The 21,386-nt window shown below is 38.7% G+C and overlaps 1 protein-coding gene across 7 annotated transcripts in view; it reads left to right on the forward strand.

The window, feature by feature from the left end:
- LOC137145058 (protein zyg-11 homolog B) overlaps positions 1-21,386 on the forward strand; it is a 38,868-nt gene extending 17,482 nt beyond the window's left edge. Inside the window, exons 4-17 of one of the 7 annotated variants that reach the window (XR_010917556.1) lie at positions 4,056-4,196; positions 5,896-6,072; positions 6,438-6,502; positions 7,450-7,549; positions 7,640-7,690; positions 11,039-11,200; positions 11,302-11,349; positions 11,951-12,148; positions 12,251-12,303; positions 13,029-13,126; positions 16,105-16,304; positions 18,555-19,275; positions 19,999-20,360; positions 20,934-21,386. Coding sequence is in view for 1 of the 7 variants with exons in the window: in XM_067535630.1 (XP_067391731.1) it covers positions 4,056-4,196; positions 5,896-6,072; positions 6,438-6,502; positions 7,450-7,549; positions 7,640-7,690; positions 11,039-11,200; positions 11,302-11,349; positions 11,951-12,148; positions 12,251-12,303; positions 13,029-13,126; positions 16,105-16,295 (1,284 nt within the window). In the remaining 6 variants the exon portion in view is untranslated. Of the gene's footprint in view, positions 1-4,055; positions 4,197-5,895; positions 6,073-6,437; positions 6,503-7,449; positions 7,550-7,639; positions 7,691-11,038; positions 11,201-11,301; positions 11,350-11,950; positions 12,149-12,250; positions 12,304-13,028; positions 13,127-16,104; positions 17,386-18,554; positions 19,276-19,998 lie in introns of those variants that run through there. The other 6 variants (XR_010917557.1, XR_010917558.1, XR_010917554.1 and 3 more) reach the window with 6 other exon arrangements.

Raw genomic sequence — 21,386 nt, forward strand, 5'->3', positions numbered from 1 at the left:
CAGTCTTGCATGTTGGTGGTGATAGTGATGAAGTGGCAAACTTAGTGTCACTACCAGCTGCTGTCTTGAACCAGTTTGTAGGTGGTTCTCTGATGGTCATTTGATAGGCAGCTCTCTGAGTAACCCAGCTGCCTTCTTGGGAGATCACAACTGGCCACAAGCCTGAATAAACCTATCTTAGGCATAGTGTATAAGCGACATTAATAAGTATTATGTGCATGGCATTATTATTAAAAATGAGTATTCTCACAAGGAAGAGTGTGACATTCAGGATTCAGATGCCTGTTCTCCAGTTGTCACATCTCTTGTGAATTTGATGCTAGAGTTTTGGGCACTGGCCATGATGTGAGATTCACTTCTGCCCCCTCTCCTCTGGATAAGGCATCAGCTTCCTTTTTCTCAAACCCCTCAATATGTTTAATATTCCTGCAAAGCTATGCTCCAGTGTAGCAATCTGGATTTGGTTCCTTTTGTTCTATGGAGCCATATTAATGGTGAGTGGTCTGTTAACATCCTGAACCACCTGTTGGAAGAATCTGAGCTGTTACACAGCATACACAATAGCATAACACTCCTTTTCTATTACTGCGTAATTCTGTTCAGTGAGAGAGGTATTTTGCTCAGATCTGCAATGGAGTGTTTCTTCCAGGTCTGCATTAGTACATCTCATATCCAACACAAGTCTTGGTCAAGTCAAATGTTTCCTTAAAATCTGGATTGGCTAAAATAGGTGTGTCTGATAAAATTTGTTTCACTGTATCGAAACCCTTTTGACACCTCACCAAACCACTTTTTCTGGTCTTGTTTTCTGGCAAAGGCTTGTGATAGGAGTGATGTCACTGAAACCTCCCACAATTTTAGTTAACCAGACCTATAAAAGATGGAACCTATTTTTTAGTTTTGGGAATAGGCCAATTAAGAATAGCTTCTACTTTCAGGGGATCTGGGTGGACTCTGCCCACCCAGTGGTCTTTGCTGTCGCCACCATACACTTTGACATCTTGAACTGAGGCCTGCCTCACTGATGCTTTTCGATACCCTCCCTGTGTGTTTTGAGTTCCTCCCAGGTGTTGCTAAATAAAGCAATATCGTCTTATGTAGCTGAGAGTAAAGTCCTGGAACTCATGTAATACCTGATTAATGGGGGAGCCACAGTCCAGAGGTTGGTTAGTTAATCTAAAGGGTAGTACTTTAAACTTAGAAAGACCAAAAATCAGTAATGAATGCAGACTTTTCCTGTGACTCAGCTTTCAAGGGAACTTGCTAGGATCCCTTAGTTAAATTTAAATTAGTTAAATATTTAGCTCTAAGTATAGTTTTAATATATCATCCACATGAGGCATAAAATAAGCACCTGGGATTGTAACAGCATTAAGCTTTCTGTAATTCACACACAACCTTGCTGTACAATCTTTGGGATTCAAACAACCTGGGGAAGCCCAGCGGCTGTCTGACACTTCTGTGATTCCCATGTCTAGAATGTTTTGCATCTCCCCCTTGATCTGTTCCCTCATTGTCCTTGTAGTCCTGTAAGCCGTACTAATTACTAGGTGTGCATCACTGGTGTTAATGTGGGGGTCTCTCTGGGAAGTGAAACCAGGTTTGCTAGAAAACACCATTTTTTAAAAACTTGGTAATGTAGCCATTTCTTTTTTTTTTTTTTTTTTTTTTAAATGGGGGTTAACCCTTCACTTAAATTAATATTCTCAAAAGGGTTCTCCTTGCTATTCTCAGACATTAAATCGAGGAGAGGCGATAGTTTGTGTTCCTCATCTGCATAATATATTATGTTTACTATAGCCTCTTTGTTATGGTAAGCTTTCAGTCTGTTAATATGGATGGTTTGGGATAAACCCTGACTCCAGGGTTTCTATACCTGGTAAGTGACTTTATTTAGGCCCTGTCTACACTTACCTGTGAGATTCGGCAGCAGTCAATGGGAGTTACGCAAAGTACGCAAAAAACTTGCGTAACTCCTGTCAACGGCTGAGCTTCTCTTCTGCACTCCATCTGCGCTGCGCTGCGCTGACGGGAACAGTGTTCCCTTCGATGCAGCGCTACGCTACTTTTGTAGCTGGTCTTAGTACATCAATTTCTGGATCGACTGAGCGAGTCTGCACTGACCGCTCAGTCGATCCAGAGAAATCGATCTGACGGCGGCAAATCAGTGTAGCTGTAGCCCCAGTCTCTCTTTCACCTCAAATGGACACTTCCATGAGAGTATTTTATGCTTTTTTGTAGGGGCTAATGCCAAAACCAAATCACCTATAATAAAGGGTCTTTTGCTTGCTTTTTTGTCATACTATGCTTTTTGTATAACGTGGCTTTCTTCAAGATTATGCTGTGCCAGCTCCATAATGGATTTTAGCTCTGCCCTGAATTTAGATACAAATTCAGTTCTATTGGAAGGTCTACTGATAGTGTAAGTAGCTGGTTTTTATCCTGATACTATTTTAAGAATAAACAGTAGGCACCCACAGTTTCCAGTGGGATCAGAATTGTTATAGAACAGTCCAACAAAACTTCTCTATGAAATATCTTGAGGATAAACTGATAACCCTAGGTGATCTAGCATGTGGGACAGACCTGAAGCTGGACATAAGAGCTCCAAATGGGGTGTTTTTACTTGCAAAATGCATCATAGTTTAGTGGTGATACTGCATTTTATCATAGGGCAAGTAAAAACGTGGCAATAGCATCTCTCAGAACACTGTAATGTGAAACATTATTTCATGGTCTGGCAGCAAGATATGACAGATTTGTTTGGGCCAAACAATGTGGGATTGATTGATTGATTGTAGACTTGTTCATTGTAAACTATTTTACATAAATACATCCAATGCAAAGTCTCTGGGCAACTTGTAAGGGAGCCAAACATATATCCTGAGGTGAATTAACTTAACTTTCTTAGCTGTATGACTGAGCTCCCCTCCCCCATCCCCAAAAAGCCCCCATCAAGTAACAATTCACCAACAGCAGTCAAAGAACATTTATTTGCCCCTAAGAAATAAATTAAATATCACAATCCTAGCATATTGCTTATCAATAAAGTGGTTTAAAAAGTGATGGCAGTAGAATGATAGCATTAGATAATGGGAGTGCTTGCTGTAAAGGGGGTGAGATATGGTGAAATGGGGGAAAAAAACTTTTTTAAAGGTACACTCAAGGAATAAGTTCTTTTGTCTTAACTGCAAAAAAGTGTTTTCTTAACCTGCGTTTTATAGATTCATAGAAGTGTAGGACTGGAAGGGACCTCAGTAGGTCATCTAGTCAGTCCCCCACCCCCTAGTTCAGTTATTACTTTGTCCTGCTTTGACGGGTTTGTCTAACCTGCTCTTAAAAACCTCCAATGGCAAAGATTCCACAACCTCCCTAGGAAATTTGTTCCAGTGCTTAAGTTAATTAACTCAAGGTAAATTCTAGTGAAGGCAATTGTGATTTTTTTTTCCCCACAAGTTAGCAGGGTGTGTTTTAGTGTAGGCTGTAAGAACACATCTTTTTTTTCTTTTTTTAAGTGTAGGTAGGACCTATGATACTTCTCATTAATAGAAATCTGGAAAGCTATAGTGGCTGATTTAGCTAATTAGTAACCTGTGAAAAACAGAGGGAAGCTCTTTCTTATTGGTGTGACCGAGCACCAACTGTGGCTGAGAAAATTGCATTCAGTATATTGGTTTCAGCAGCAGCATATGTGCCCATCTGTAACAGATCATGCAGCTGTGAATCTTGCTTATAGGATAACAAATAGACACAAGCAACATTAATTGGTTATGGAGTGACCCTCTTGCCTGACTGGTTACAGGGAGCACTGGTCAAAGTCTGGATTAAAGCTGAGTTTTGGTTTATACAATATTACCTCATTTCTATGGGGAATGTTAAAATGTGTCTAGTCCTGGGCTATTATCATGTACTAGTCAGATGAAATGTTAAAAACATACAGATTTGGATAAAACATCACCAGCTTTGGAACAGTAAGAAAAAAAATCAAATTCTGAAATAAAGTAATGACAAATTTTAAAAAATGGAAATATAAACTTTTTTCTGTCTGCTCAAAGGTATCTGGAGAAGCAAATGAAACTCAAATTTCTGAAGCACTAAAGCGGTACAGTGAGCGGGCATTCTTTGTGAGGGAAGCACTCTTTCATCTATTCAGCCTTACACACATTATGGAAAAAACAAAGCCTGAAATTTTAAAGGTAAAGCAATATACTTCTGATGAGAAATTCTTGCCCTGTTCTGTAAATTCAACTTCAGGTGAACATCTGGAAAGCCTATAATGTACTGAAAACATAATGTATGTTATGTAGCTTTCCTCTGCCTGTTTAATTACTTCATATTGCTTAAGAGGTATAGTAGAAATCATTAAGCTTTTGTTTATGTTCGTGTGAAAATGGAAGTGATTTATTTGGTAGTGGTGTGGAAAGTGCCAAAATAGTTTTCCTCTGAAATGAGGCACCAGGCAAATTCAGCAGCAGTATGAATTAATTTTACAAATAAATACTTCTGAATATGGCTTACAATAGTCTCCTAATATTGCATTATGACATGCTAACTATTGAACAAGTATTGTTTAAAGATACCTGTAGGAATTATTAGACTAAAAGCCTGTCCCTTGACCACTATCCTTGTATCATGGGACAAGTGCCTCAAATCATGGAACATATATACTCCTGCCCTAAGTGTTTGTTTAAGGATAGCCTCACTGACATTCATCGACTTACCCTTGATGCAATGAACTGGATTTCAGACTTGGACATTGACCTATAAACTGATGATTGCAAACCAAATTAATGCCATATAAAGAAGATTGGAGCACCTCAGGTAGTTCAATCTTTATCGTCCTAATGGAAGGAGAGATAAGAGGTTCAATACTCGGAAGAGAAAATATCATCAATCAACATCTTTCAAGTTAAATAAGTGACTTTAAGAAAATATGATTATTCCAGCCCTACTGTGGTACCAGGAGATATTGCTGCTTGGTCATGTTTGTGTCGAATGCAAAGTGTGTTTGCAGATTCAGTAACCAGCAAAGATTACTCTTCCATTTCCCTGTGTATAAGGTATGCATGACAAATTTACAAAGCCAAAAACATAACCTGAGAAAGGCCTAGCCCTATAGCATCCTATGGTAAATTTGCAGCCTCTTGCTGTAGTAACACTAAGGCTATGTCTACGCTGACAGTGGCAAAGTCGCTGCCATCAGATTGACTTATCTGGATCAACTGAGCGGTCAGTGAAGACCTTCTCAGTCGATCCAGAAGTCGACGTACTAAGACCACCTTCTCAGGTGGCATAGCGCTGCATCGACAGGATCGCGGTTCCCATCGGCGCAGTGCAGTGAAGATGGCGCGCAGAAGAGAAGCACAGAAGTTGACGGGAGTTATGCAAGTTTTTTGCGTACTTTGCGTAACTCTGGTCGACTGCCGCCAAATCGCTGAGGTAAGTGTAGACATAGCCTTAGATTGCTGTGGTTACTTGTCAACAGGCCAGTACTGCATCTTTTCTATGCTGCAGAATTTCTGTCTAGCTCATTCCTGCTCCTGAAGAGTGTTTCTGTTTTTATGCAGTTTGGGCAACAGCTTGCGGTATCAGAACTGCCTCACAATCTCTTGCAACATGTGCAGCATCTCCTTTGAGAGAGTGCTGCAACTGGTGCAAAGCACTCTGGGACATTGTAAGCTATCTGCTTCAAATGACTGACAAAAGCAGAGAGGTTCTTTCCATAGACTGAAATGTCCCTCACTAGGTTGCTGAACTGAGTAAGAGGCAGGGAGGAACTGTGGTGCACCAAATCACATCTGCTTCTGATACCAGTGGATCTGGGGTTGCTCTTGAATATGTGGATTTATGTATAATGTGACTATGATTTTTTTGTTCGTTTGTTTTGTTTTTCAGCTTGTGGTTATTGGAATGCGAAATCACCCTCTGAATTTGCCGGTGCAGTTAGCAGCAAGTGCGTGCGTGTTTAACTTAACCAAGCAAGATTTAGCAGCAGGCATGCCTGTTCGACTACTGGCTGATGTAACTCACTTACTACTTAAAGCCATGGAACATTTTCCTAACCATCAACAGGTAAAAAATATTAGGTTTCTTTTTTCTGTGGAGTTCTTACCCTAACAGGAGGCCTAATTATAGAAAGATAGCCCACTTTCACCCCCCAAAAGCCTTCATACTTTGTACTGGGTAAAGAGACCATGTGAAACTTGACTCTGCAGTATTATATGGCTCATTCTGTAGTGAAGAGTGTTATTTGAAAGGGATTGCTTTGTGTTAGAAAAATTATTTGTGTTTAAACAAGAGATGTGTTAAATTAGAAGTATAATCATTTACAGTACAATACATGGTCTGCCAAACTCTTACAATTCTCGTGTAACAAGGAAGCACTTTGAAATTTTTGTATTTTTCTGCTTAACTTATTTTTTTTTAATCTCGTACAGCTGCAGAAGAACTGCCTTCTTTCACTATGCAGTGACAGGATCCTTCAGGATGTTCCATTTAACAGGTAAGTTTCATCCTATTTGTTAAAATGGGATGTAGAGTAACCTCGCTGTTTTGTTTTTTTTAAATCTCCTGGATTGTAGTGTTTTTGAAATATGCTAATTATTGGCATAGTCTCCGGAAAAAGAACTCTGTTGCCATTTTGGAGACCTGTTATTGATTCTGATCTCAGATCCCATAGTAACTCACTTGCATATATATGTGAATATTTTGGGTCCATATTTCACAATTATATGGATTGCAGGTCTGAGAAAATCCTTGTCTAGACAAAGCAATTGACTTCAGTTTAATTACTCCAGCTCTGAACTGTGTAAGAGAGATCAGAATTTAATCTCTAGTTTGCTGACTATCTCGAATTGGGGAAGTGCGTTTTATCATTTTGCAGTGGTCCTGTATTTAGAAACTTTGTTGGAAGGCTTTGGACAGTTTGCATCCAACATGCCTGAGTCAAATGATGAAGAGAGGCATTCTTTGGTCTTAAATAAGACAATTCTCCTTCAGCTCTTTATAAAAGAGGACCTCGTGCTTTTATATTAAACCTCCAGTAAAAGAGACACTGGGGGAGCAGATCCTGAAATCCTGAGTAATCATATGCTTGGCCTAACTGAAGATTTTTATATTTTCTGTAGCAGGCTGGTAGACTGTAATCTCTTCACGCTTTCAGTAGACAGATTTCTCTTCATAGTTTTTCTTGGTTTACCTAAAGGCTGTTGTAAGAGCTGATGTTGCAACTTTTCTCAAGGTTGCTCTGTAAATTTCACCCATTGTATGAGCCTGAGACTACCTTTGCCTGCTCTTAATTCCACTATTCACTTCCACCTGCTTAAGACAAAGCATAGTGCTTCCGATTTCTACTGCCTGGGGGCATCCTGGTTTGATGTGTGGTGTGTATTTTCCTTTTTTAAGGCTTATGTAACTTCTGTACTGAATATAAAAACTGTTAACTTTCAGATTTGAAGCAGCCAAGCTTGTTATGCAGTGGCTGTGTAACCATGAAGATCAAAATATGCAGAGGATGGCAGTGGCTATAATCTCCATTCTAGCTGCAAAGGTATAAGACTTCTAAATGTGGAAATGCTGAAATATAATTTCCCAGGTCCGGATGACTTCTCTGATATTCACCTAATATTTTTGTTTATAGCTTTCAACTGAGCAAACCGCTCAACTTGGTGCAGAGCTCTTCATTGTTCGGGTAAGTCCAATAATGTGTGTCAGACAAGATCCAGGTAGAAATTTGTAATCATTTTCAAATCTGCTACAGTTAGGTGTATTCTATTAAACTGAAAATAAGTAGTTAAATTTTATCTTCTATTAATACTGCTACCAGGAAAAGATCAGCACTCTAGAGTGTCAGGAAGGGCACTCATTTGCTATGTTAATGAGGATGGCCTGCAGGCTCTCCTAAATAGGAGCCAGAGTAAATAACTTGATTGTGTTAGGACTTAAATCACTGCAGGGTGGATGGAAAGCCTACTGACTCAAATTTTTTATTTGCAATGAACTTTACCTTGAAAACAAGCTCCCATGGACATGTTTACCTTGGCACATAGGTACAGTACATAGGAACACTGTGGTGTCAGCTGGCTGTAGCAATACATACAGATTAAACTAGGGATCTTTCACCTTTTTAAAAAGTTGAACCTGTTTTACTGGAGTTTGGAATAAAACTAAGACACAGAACAGACTATTAGAAGTCCTTGTTCATGAGACCTGGTTTCAGGAGCAGTCCGATGGCTTCATCTCCAGGACAATGGAAATGCACATTTCAGAAATGATGCTCTCAATTTCTGGAAAGAGACTATGATGCAAAACACATCTCTGGTGGTGCCTCCCTTATGGCCAACTAGTATACCAAACTACATTTCCTTAGTGAAAAGTTCCAGTGGGTTACAGCACACAAAAGCTTATGCCTGCAGAAATTTAAATTTGTTAGTCTTTAAAGTGCTACAGGACTCTCGTTGTTTTTACATTTCCTTAATGTCTGTGCAGGATAGATGTTAAAGTGAAAGCTATTGATCAGTTACAAACCTTTTAATTCTGTTCTGAATAAGTTAGATGTCTTAATGAAGTTCATTGCAGAACCAAAAAAGTCAGAATCTTGGTCCAATTTGTTTGATGCAAGTCACTAAACCTAGTGGCTACTAGTTATTGAACACCCAGGCTTAAATTAATACTCTTTCCCTACCAACCTTAGCTTGATTTTCTTTTTTAAAAATGTGCAGTAGAATATTTAGGATAAATCACTACTGTTTGAAGCAGTCAAATGGAGGTAATACTGTTGGTGGTCTTGTGCAGTTGACTCATTACAGTCTTAGAGAGATGGGAGGGGGAAAAAAAACAAACCCAAGCATGTAGGTACAAAATTAAAAAGGCCAAGGCACAAAATGAGATTAAACTAGTTAGGAACTTAAAATGCTTTCTTTTTACCATTTACAAATACAACAAGAAGGGAAAGGCAGTAACAGAAAACGCAGCAATGGCTGAAGTGTTAAATGCCTTTTTTGCTCAGTTTTCACCAAAAACATTTGCAGTAATTGAACATCTAATATAGTGAACATCAGTTTAAATGGGATAGGATTTGAGGGTAAATAGGGAAGGAACAAGTTAAGAATTACTTATACAAATTAGATGTCTTTAAATTAGCAAGGCCTGATCAAATGTATTCTAGAATACTTAAGGAAATGGCTGAAGAGATCTCTGAGCCACTAGTGATTATCTTTGAGAACTCCTGAAGGATGGGAGATCGCAGAGGACTGGAAAAGGGCACGTATAGTACCTATATATAAAAAGGGGAATAAGGACAACCTATGGAATTATAGACCAGTCATCTTAACTTTGGTACCAAGAAAGATAATAGAGCAAATAATCAATCAGTTGATAAGCACCTAGAAGATGATAAGGTGATAAGTGACAGACAACATAGTATTGTCAAGAACAAATCATGTCAAACATACCTAACATCCTTCTTTGATAGGCTAGCATCCTTTTTTGATAGGGTTATGGATGTGGGGGAAGCAGTAGATGTGAATCTTGACTTGAGTAAGGCTTTTGATACTGTCTCATAAGCAAACTAGTGAAATATATTCTAGATGAACCTACTACAAGGTGGATGCACAACTGGTTGGAAAACTGAAGTCATAGTTATCAATGGTCCACAGTCAAGCTGGAAGGGTGTATAGAGTGGGATCCTGCAGGGATCTGTCCCGAGTCTGGTACTATTCAGTATCTTCATCAATGATTTGGAAAATGACATGGAAAGTACACTCACAAAGTTTGTGGACAATATCAAGCTGGGATCGGTTGCAAGCACTTCAGAGGACAGGATTCAAATTCAAAATGGTCTTGACAAACTGGAGAAATGGTCTGAAATAACTAGAATGAAATTCAATCTGGATATATCCAAAGTACTACTCTTAGGAAGGAATAATCAATTGCATAAATACAAAATGGTAAATGACTGCATAAGAAGGAATATTTAACCCCCAGATCCTTTTCTATAGTGGATCACAAACTAGATAGGAGTTAATGTCGTCATACTGTTACAAAAAAAAGCTGTGATCATTCTGGGATGTATTAGCAGGAGTGTTGTAAGCAAGACATGAAAGGAGTTCTTCCACTCTACTCAGCACTGCTAAGGCTCATCTGGAATATTGTGTCAGGTTCTGGGCACTACACTTTAGGAAAGATGTGGACAAACTGGAGAAAGTCCAGAGAAGAGCAACAAAAATAAGTCTAGAAAATGTGACCTGCAAGGAAAGATCGGAAAAAAGTGGGTTTGTTTAGTCTGGAGAAGAGAAGACTGAAGTCTTCAAATATGTAAAAGATTGTTACAAAGAGGAGGGTGGTAAATTGTTCTCCTTATTCACTGAAGACAGGACAAGAAGCAATGGGCTTAAATTGCAGCAAGGGAGATTTAGGTTAGCTATTAGGAAAAACTTCTTAACTATAAGGATAGTTGAGGACTGAAGTAAATTATTTAAGGACGTTGTGGAATCTCCATCACTGGAGGTTTTTAAGAACACATTAGACAAACACCTGTCAGGGATGGTCTAGATAATACTTAGCCCTGCCTCAGTACAGGGAATTGGACTAGATGACCTATCAAGGGCTCTTCCAGTCTTATATTTCTATGATGCCCTGAATACGTTTGCTATCTTATAAAAGAATGCAGGTGTGGGGGTGTATAGGAAAATAATTAGTGGAAATATACAGAAGAACTGACTGTTAATCACTAAGTACATAAGTCTTCATTCTAATTAGACATAAGCTTTCGTGGGCAGAAACCCACTTCATTGGCTGCATGAAATGGATTTCTGCCCACGAAAGCTTATGCCCAAATACATTTTGTTAGCCTTTAAGGTACCACAGGACACTCGCTGTTTTGCTAAAAACAAACTAATACGGCTGCCCCTCTGGAATTCTAATTAGAGATGCAGTTGCTTGTTGCCCCTGGTCCGTGCATAAGTAAACAAAGACGCTGATATAGGAATAGAGCATACAACTTCAAAGCTGACTGCCCTTTTTGTTCCTCCTTTTTCAGCAACTTCTACAAATAGTTAAGCAGAAAACAAATCAGAATCTAGTGGATACTACGCTCAAATTTACACTGAGTGCACTTTGGAATCTCACTGATGAATCTCCAACCACATGTCGGCACTTTATTGAAAATCAAGGGCTAGAACTTTTTATGAGAGTCTTAGAGGTAAGGTGGTTTGTGCTGTGGATTACATGCCTTGGTTCTAAAATTTCAGCATTAACGAACGATTATTTTATGGCTTACATGAACTGTATTTCACTTTGCAGTCTTTCCCATCTGAGTCGTCTATCCAACAGAAAGTTCTTGGCCTTCTGGTAAGATGAATTTAAAAAAAAAAATTACAAATTTCACAGAAATACCAGTTTTTTAAATTGTCTCCATATTTAATTTCTATCTGAGAATTGGCTTAGATGGTACACTGTTAATTATACTTTATTTTCTTAACCTTTGCTCTTACATATTGGGTTCTTGTGAGCTATGCATTTGACGTTGTGATTTTTTTTGTTAGACTGTATTGCCAGTGTTCCCAAAGCATCACCTTATGTAGGAGTGGCTATTTAATAGTTAGTATGGACAACCTGAGCCTTCAGGAAAGACCATGGAGCAAGTCCTCAAATGACTTCAAGGACTCAAAAGAAGGTTAAAGATTGAAAGTCAATGGGACTTTAGAGTCCTAAATCACTCTGAGTAAATTCTCAGAAGAATCTGTTTAGAAGTTTGGGATTTGATTTTTTTTTTTTTTTTTTTTTTTTTTTTTTTGAAGGCCTAATTGGCAGTTAGATGCTTAGCTCCCATCTATGACTTTGAAATTTGCATCTAATATCCATACATATGCCTGAGTTGAAGTTAGACACTCATTAGTTATTACACACCATTATTTCTGTTGATTATTTTCTTAATTCTGTTTTCTTACAGAACAACATAGCAGAAGTGAAAGAGTTACATTCTGAGCTAATGTGGAAGGACTTCATAGATCACATCAGTAAACTATTGCACAGTGTAGAGGTAGAAGTCAGTTACTTTGCAGCTGGGATTATTGCTCACTTGATCTCTCGAGGAGAGGAGGCCTGGACATTGAGTCGCACTCAGAGGACATCTCTTCTTGAACAATTGGTACAGAAATGGCTAAAAATATTCCCTGCCTTGGTGTTATATTAATGTTAATTGTCTGTAATTAGCATTAAGTATTACAGCTCTTGGTTCTCTATCTTGCAGCACTCAGCCATTTTGAATTGGCCAACGCCAGAGTGTGAGATGGTTGCCTACAGGTAACGACTGACTTGATTTAAAGGTTGGAAAATACTAACTCTAGTACCCTTTAACTTCCTCTAAAAGTTAGAGGTTTGTGCCTAAAGCATTGTAGCATGCTTGTCAAACATTGTCCCTATACATAAAACTATGCTTCTTGGCTGAAACCTCTAGTATCTCACCTTGGACAAGGTGGTTCCGTCTTTGGGGTGATGAGAGAGATGAGTCAGTCTGGGTCTCCTTTCAGAGCTGGATGTAATTGTTCTTCTCCTGTTTCCTAATACAGCCAGCCTTGCCTCTTTAGGTAGACTTCTTTGGATGAATGTTCAAAGGACCATACAAAGAAACTAAACAGTAAAATAGTTATTGAGCTACAGTAATATTGTGGTATTATATGCCATAGATTCATGGTTTTTAAGGCTGGAAGGGACCATTAGATCATCTTGTATAATTTCTTCTATAACACAGGTCATAGAATTTTACCCAGTCACTCCTGCCTGTGAGCAGTGTGAGGCAACCAGATGCTATGGCTCAGAATAGTGATTTATTAGTAAATAACACATGTAAACTATCTTAAGTACTGGGAACAAAAGTCAAATACTGCATCCAAGATTCTAACCTATCATAACTGTCTTTCTTACCTAGACCCTTAAGTAAATATGCAGTCAAGGTATGGTTGTGGTAGCAATTGTATCTGATATCCAAATGAATAGCTGATCATCTGTGTTTTGTTTTTTATCTGTAGATCTTTCAACCCTTTTTTCCCCCTACTTGGCTGTTTCATGACACCTGGGGTTCAGCTGTGGGCAGTGTGGGCCATGCAGCATGTTTGCAGCAAAAACCGTATGTACGAAGATTAAAACTACATTTAAATTCCTACACTTAATTTAAACTAAATTTAAACTCTTAACACACATTCTACCAGGATGACTAAAAGAATCCAGGAAGTTCTTGTGTTCTTCATCCTTAATTCAGAGAAAAGACATATTAAGGCTTTGCTTAAAATAGGGACAGAAATTCTTTTAAATTATACTATTTTTTTATTTACATGGATTTTATTTTTGATATGCATATTAATTCAAAACAGATGCACGTTAAACAGATGCTTTCTAGAAAAGCATTTTGTTCAGAAATTTCACCAATAAACAAAATGCAAAGTTCTGGTCAAACTAAATTCTTATTCCATTTAAAGAAGAGCAGAGATTATAACAAGCAGTAATCTCCTAGGGTATTGGGCTCATCCTGGGTTCTAATCTCCATTCTGCAATGAGTTGCTATGTAACATGAAGTGGGTTTCTTAATCTCTCGTCCCCTTTTGAGATCTGATGAAAGGTGCCATAAGTGAAAAGTAGTAATTCCCTTAGAGCACCTAAGTGGAACATAACAGAACAAACTCCCCATTTTTAATGCTCATTGTGTGTCTCCCTCATGTGATTTTAGGTGCATGGGCCTTCAGTACTCTCCACAGGGTATGTGTTTAGCAGCTTTCCTCCCAGAGATGCATGAGTTACTTTCAGTGGTGGTGCATAAGGCCATTGACAGCAATGGCTTTGTGCCTGATTAACTCAAAGCCAAAATCACTTCTTCCACAGCAGAAATGCTTGTGTACAACAGTACACAGTAACAGTGTGTAACAAATTACCACAGGAAGGGAAAACGCCATCTCTTAGCTTTTTGGGCATATGCACAGTGTTGTATAAATGTTCCGTAGGGATTTTCTTCTTGGGGCGTGCTGGTCCTAGGTCCAGAGTGACCATTCTCAAATTGAGAGATGAGCTGAAAACCTGTATTATTGACTAGCCTAAATATAGGTTACAGTGCCCTAGTTATACAGACTACTATGTGGCACATAAACTGAAATTGCATAGCAGGGACCCCAGCCTATCCCAAGCCCTTTTCTTCTCCGTGCCTCCCACTGCTATCAGATCAGTATGGTGCCTGTTATATAACTTCTTTAATTTTGGTATGTATATTATACTGACCTAAATTTTAAATTGTCAATTCAGAAATCTGCAGCACATTGAAAATGAGTAATGGCCTTCTAGAAATCGTCAGCATAGGGAAAGATGGAGAAATTGGTAGCTAGGTAACAAACATGGGAATTACCATACAGGATCAGACCAGTGGTCCCCCCTGTTCTTGTATGGTGTCTCCAACAGTGGCCAATACCAGATGCTCCCAGAGGAAGATGTGAGTAAGCCCCATGGTAGATGTAGAGTAACCTGCTTTTATGGAAATCATCTTAACTCAGAGGTTCTCAACCTTTTTTTCCCCCCGAGTACCACTCGGGTCAGGTACAGTCAGGTCAAGTACCGCTTCACCTGACCTTACCTGGCCCAAGTGGAACTCTGTAAATAAGCGGGGGGAACACTTTCAGCGGCGGCAGGGTTGCGTGGAGGGATCAATGCCCTCCGCCGAAACCCTGCCGCCATTTGACCGTTTTCGGCGGCAGGGTGGGTGGGACTTTCGGCGGCAGTGAGCTTTTTCGGCGGCGGCGGGGTTTCTCGGCAGGGGGAAGGATTCGGCGGCAGCGAGGGGGGATTCGGCAGCAGAATCAGCGGCAGGGTACGCCTCGCATACCACCGAGCCATCTTCCGCGTACCACCGGTGGTACACATACCACCGGTTGAGAACCGCTGTCATAACTCATTATATGGAGATTGCCCTACACCCTGAAGTATGAAGGTTCAGTTGGGGGAAGAATGGGAGGTTTTGTTTATTCATATCCAGGAAGTGATTGGGGCTCTTGGTACTGAGGAGGGGATGCATTTATTTTCTCTCCAACTCCCTTTTGGGCAGGGACAGAGAACTTTAAGGTTGGGAGGAGCAGGGCTTAAGTTCCTGAGGGTGGTGAGCGGTTCCCCCCCCTTCACCCCCCCCATACAAACATTGATAACCCTTGATAAGAACTAATTGCCCCTCTGCACCCTGCCTCAATATCCCACACAACATCCAAAATTGACAACTAAGTATATTGACTTAATTCTGCTAAATTTGATCAGCAGTGAAATATTTAATGCCAGTGCTTAAATTATTAACCTCTGTGTCGCCCCACTGAGCTGAATGGGGACAGTTCACACTTCTCTGAGCTGTTATTTGTAGACAGATATTTGTAGGCAACTATCACTCCAATAGGTTACATTAGGCTCATGATTTGAAAGCTCTCTTTACAACTATGGGAGCCAGAGACTTCATTTTCTAAAAATGAAAACTCAGATTCTTAAACTAAGCTGTTCTCCAGTTTGATTTTTTGTATTATACACGTGGCTCCAGATATGATTAGTGCTCCTGTATGTAAGAGTTCTGAAGTCATATATAGTTGAAAAGTGTGTTGCATGTCTTTTTAAGTCAATAATACAAATTGTCAGAAATACAGAATTTTGTATCTGGGGGAGGGCATTCCTTGCAATTTAGTTTAATGGTACCATTTTAAAAAGTCACATTCATCAATGGTCAGTGTGCTGGGTTTCTATGAAATTTTTTCCTGTTCACAAAACGGAAATACCATGTCATGATACCATGTCTGATACCATGTCATGGAGAGGGTGCAAAAAGTATTATCCACATTTTATAGGAGTCACAGGAAGTCAGCGGCAGAGCTGGGAATTGAACTCACATGATGAGAGTCCTAGTAAAAGATTTTAACTACAAGAGCCTCTACAATAAAATCTTACTGAATAACAATGCAGTTTTGACTTTCTCACATGTCCTAAACATTGACTGGAATAATAGATGGATCAGAGTTAACTCCAGTATCTGAGTGTCTTTCACATCTGGTTTTCTTCTCTATAGACTAACTTTTTTCTTCTATCTCATTTCAGCTGCCAGGTATTGCAGCATGTTAATTGAAGAAGGTGGATTGCAGCACTTATACAACATCAAGGAAAATGGCCAGACTGATCCAGATGTCCAGCGAATTGCAATTGCCATTCTAGATAGCTTAGAAAAACATATTGTACGTCATGGGAGACTACCTCCATATAACAAGCAGCCACAAGCCAAACCAAACTGAAAGCTGCAGGTATACATGTGTAAATTATCCTCTCGGTAATAATCCTTTATCATGTGTGTAGTTGGAGTTACTTGTACTACAGTGGTCACCAGTGAAGTTATTTGCCAACAATTGTGGTACTGGATACTGCTTGTGGTAACCCTTGGGCAAAAGTCTTCTTCAATGGCAACTGTAGCAACTTCTGAGGGGCTCTATAATCACTGCTTGATTTGTTCATACCTATAGGATTACTGATGACTACAGCAAGGTGGGACTTGAATAGCTTGGAATGCACATTCAGAAACAAACCTCTAGGAATATCTTGTTTTGTGACTTTTGTGGGACAGATGCTGTTTCATCCCTGTTGTTGTTGTTGAATATAGAACTGTATACCAACTTACTGTTTGAATAGAGCTGATTGCAAGAATGGTGAATCTCACAATCACAGCTTTAAACAAAAATTCACGCATGCACACACAAAAAATACCACTTGTAACTAAGGTAAATAGAATGTCCCTTTGTTTATGGGCCCTTCTTAAGCCCAACTGAGTCTTCAGAATTTTGTCTTGGGCCAGCAAGCTGCAGCCTTTGTCTCTCCAGCGCTAGATTGTTGTCTTTTCCAGCTGTTGGCCTCCTTTGACTCATCCATGCTGCCTCAGCAAGGTAGGATCAGCACTGCTTTGGTGCAAATGGGAAACACTGATGGGCTCCTCTGGAGCAGAGCCATAGGTACGGGGGACACGGGAAAGCTTGAAATACTAAGAGGATAAACTGAGTAAGTTTCAGAACTTAAGGGCTGCCTTTAAAAAAAAAAAAAAAAGTGGTAGGAAAAGGAGGGGGCTCCCCATCAGAGCTCAAAATGTTAGTTGAAATAGGATAGAGCTGCATGTCCTGACTAGAGAACCAGGATATTTGGTCATCATATTTATAACAGATTATTGATTGCCTTGCCATTTCTTGTACATCTTTTGTCAGTGTTGTGCAGTAACTTGTATTCCCAATGTATTACAGTGCAAAATATTGCCCAATATCATATATAAAGTCCTTTTGTAAATTGCATTGTTTTGCAGAGTGTGAAATTTTACATAAAGCTGTCAATGGTGAAAATTTATTTCTTCCGCTATTACTTACTAGTTTTAAAAGCTGTGTTGAATGAAATGGAGATTTCCACAGCAAACAGATGCCTAATTAAATACAAAATATGGACAGGGCCCCCACATGGGGGGGGGTACACTTTACCGGGGCCCAGAGGCCCTGGGGGGGCCCAGCCCAGGCTGCAACCCCCATTTCCATGAGGAAAAAATTGTTCATGGCTCATGAGTTGTAAGTATGGGATGAGGGATTTTGTGGGGGGGGGCGGCATGTTCCAAGTTTGTACTGGGCCTGAAAAAATTATGCTTGGGCCCTTGGGATGGAAGCAAGCTACAAAATGAGTTCAAATTTCTTTTATTTCAAAGCATTGTGTACTAATACTCCTTACACTGTCAAATGGCTGTCTTTGCATTTCCCTGCCAAACAAATGGAACAGGATTCTGCCATTGTTGAACTTATTGGTATTTTAGTTCCAGTTCAAGAAAAGGAAAATATCTGTGCTGTTTACCTTACTAGAAAGGGATGGCTCTCACACCACCACCTTACTTCACTGTAATAGAGTTAACACATCACCTACAATCTCCACTAGTTTAATTACAGGGTGTGTGTTAATGTTAACAGACTGTTTTAGTAATGTTATAGCTACTGCATTGTATAAGGCTTTGTCTTGTACTCAAACTATCAGCTGGGTAGCTTCATTCCTCTACATTCCTCTTAATGTATGTAGTTTCCTTGAGCCAAAAAGAAATGAAAATTGTCAGAAATTTAGAATTATAGGATTTATTTTTTTAAAAACTAAAGAGTTTTTTATGGGCAGTGACTTTTACGTTTCAGACTAGAGAAGTCTGACCTCTGCTGTGAAAAGTCCATTGCAGGAAATGGAACACACGATCTGCCAATATCAGAGTTTATGAGAACTTGTATCACTTGGTACTGAGAGGTTTTTAAATGAACATATTAACCATCTGGAGTGCTGCTTTTCCCAGTAAAATGGCTGCTATTCTAAGCACATGAGATTAAACTATATAAAATCTGCTATGGTATCTGACCAAAAATGGACAGGACTGTGGCATCAATCTGGCTAGCCAGGGCAGTGCCACTTTGTGGGATTATGGAACAAGCATAATGCAACCACACAGAGCTTCCAGTAATGTAGTCTTTCATGATCTTTTATGTAACCCATTCCAGGACATTCTTCAGAAATCCCGGATGATATATTGATTGTGGAGGTGACTACAGGACTAAGATGTCTATTTCATTTGTGACATTTGCCATATTTTTGAATGACAAATCTCTTAATGCAGCAGCCTATGTTGAACATAAATGTTTCTGTAAATGTATGAACTGCTGAGGTTACCTTGATTTGAAATTTAATGAGACACCTTACAAGTAAGTAGTTCAAGCAGATCTAAAGAATAGTGAAACTGAGTTTTGCCCAAAGATTGATTTTGTGCACAAGGAAGTGTTGTTTTATTCCAGTATAAATGACTTATCAGTTTATAAACTACATTCATAAAACAAAACAAAATAAAATTGTTTACCAAAAAATGCATTCCTTTTAATAGAGCAATCAGTTCTGGTTTAGCTGATAGTATTCCACTGTATTAAGTACCTTTTATTAGACGTTAAAGGACAAATCATTATCTTATCTGCCCATCTAATAAGACTTCATACTATTTTGAAACTGCTGTGATGGGAAGGTGATAGTTTATACTTAGAGTAGGCGTTTGGAATAAATGATTGCATGTGAGATGAGGCTTTGTAACCATTTAAAAAAAGTTTGAAAATCTATAACTTAAATATTTGGCTGTACATGTTTTAAATGAAATGATACTGCTCAAGCTGTACATTTGCTTTGTTTAGCCTGTGAAACTCCTGGGCCAAATTCTTCCTGGAGTTCACATCACTGGTGAGTCAAAACTTCCTTTTTGTCACTATTGCGTGTGGGGGTTTTTTGTTGGTTTGTTTTTTTCTTTTTGAAATGTCCAAGTTTGAGTTGAGGTGTAGAATGGAAAAAGCTGTTTTTTAAAAACCACCTTTAGCCATAGCTATGATCATTTCCATGGCTCTTCCCTTACCGTAAGTATTTTAACGGGGCTCATGGTGTGTGACGGTTCTGGGCTACTAGTGCGGTATACAAACAAAGGTAATATTTTAATTGCACATCTCTCTCCCTAAAAGCTTTCTGAAGCAATTTCAGAATGTTACCTTGGCAACACTTACCAACTACTGTAATTTTCAAGATTAAATGTACTTAAAATAGAAAAACTGTTCCATGTGGGAATGGTACAAGATCTATCTTCATTCAGTGTTGAGTCCTATAGGAAAACTTCCTTTTTATTATTTATCAAATGAATGATGTACATTTAGTCTTGTCTTTATATGACACCATTCATTCCTTAAGCATTCTTAAATTATTGAATCAAAGTTAAGCAATGAGAAGTGATTATGTTAATAGTGTTTAAAAAGAGGTAGACCACTCAACTTCCTCACGAATAACCTGTTACAATGCTCTTCTGTTTAGTTTTTTGGAACCTTTTTCCAAAACAAATATATTGTTGCCATATAGCACAATCTGACTCAAATGACATTCCACTAAATCCATTCTTCTTCTTTCATATGGCTGATGTAGAGCAGCAACTACAATTGTACCTAAAGTTGATCAAGCCAGATGGCTACCATCAAGAGTGGCAGAATTTATTGCAGTGAGGCCTTCTTCATATTTATAAATTGGGCAATAGATGGTGGTCTATCATGGGAAACCAACTCTCACGCTGGGGAGTCCTTGATTTTTTTTTCCCCATTTCCTTGGTTCAACCTCCCACGGACATCTTGAACTGAATCCGAGCTACCATGGCAGATGCGGACACTTAATGCACTACATCCATTGATGGATTGACCAAAAAAACCCCATAGGGATCATCAGCTCAGATGGTTATTGTATCTGAATTAATTTTGTGGAAAATTGAGTTCTCATTCAGATTATGAACAAAGGTGATTATTTTTCAATCTGTTTTGGCAAAAATCTGTCATTTGTGTTAGCAGGTGGCTTATGGTAATGGACAAAGTAATAGCAACAGGCCCTTATGCTACAACAATGGTGTAAATTTTCTGAAGAAAGGGGAACAGAAGGTTACAACATGAATTCTGTTGGACCATGAAAAGATTAGAAAGAACACTACTTGTTTGCACAAAGCCTAGGCAAGATTTATCAAAAAACCATAATTGTTTCCCTACATGTACTACAACCTTTTAAAAAAAATAGTTTAGTTGGCACATAAATAAAAAAAAATGTAAAATATCATCCACCTTTCTTCTATTTAAACTGTTATACAGCAGCATAGTTCTGTTATGTGGCAAATAGATCAGTAAATATAATAGTTGTGTTTTTAAAATACTTTGTTATCCAGCCACAAAACACTATTTCCCCCTCAGTGTCCAGATGAGTGTAGTGTAGTGCATATGGATTGAAACACAAATTTCTAACCAGTGTTTTTTATTTGGGTGTTAATATTGTATATTAACTATAAGCTTTGCCTAAATGTTTTGTGTACTTTTTTCTTTTAGATTAATAAATATGTTCCATGATGTTTGACAGAAAGGAAGAGAGGCTACATTTGAGCCTGCCAAAGCAAGTCCATACAAAATAGACTGTTTGTCTATTTAAATTCATTTTTACTAGTAAAATGATGTACACGCTGCCACCACGTATGAATGTAGGAAAACGTTTATTTTCCTTTGACTGTGTGGCTGTCTTAAATTATAATACTTTGTTTTTCATTCTTACATTATGATATGGGGCAACAACTTTTCTGTTTCCATTAACAGAGTAATAGTCACTGTCAAATCTTTGGACTAGACCAGAAGAAGGCTACCTGACCCATTTCTTTCAGGAGGGGGGAATTTTAACTGACGTTTCTCTTGCATTTGCAGAGCTTTTGTGATTTTTTCCTGGTTTCACTAAATTTGATTAGAACCATTTTCTCCAAAATAGACAAATAAAACTTTCTGTAAAAGTTC

This window comes from Emydura macquarii, unplaced genomic scaffold (assembly GCF_026122565.2).
Source record: "Emydura macquarii macquarii isolate MOO-44397 ecotype Brisbane River unplaced genomic scaffold, CSIRO-AGI_Emac_v2 contig_3506, whole genome shotgun sequence".
Lineage (NCBI taxonomy): Eukaryota > Metazoa > Chordata > Testudines > Chelidae > Emydura > Emydura macquarii.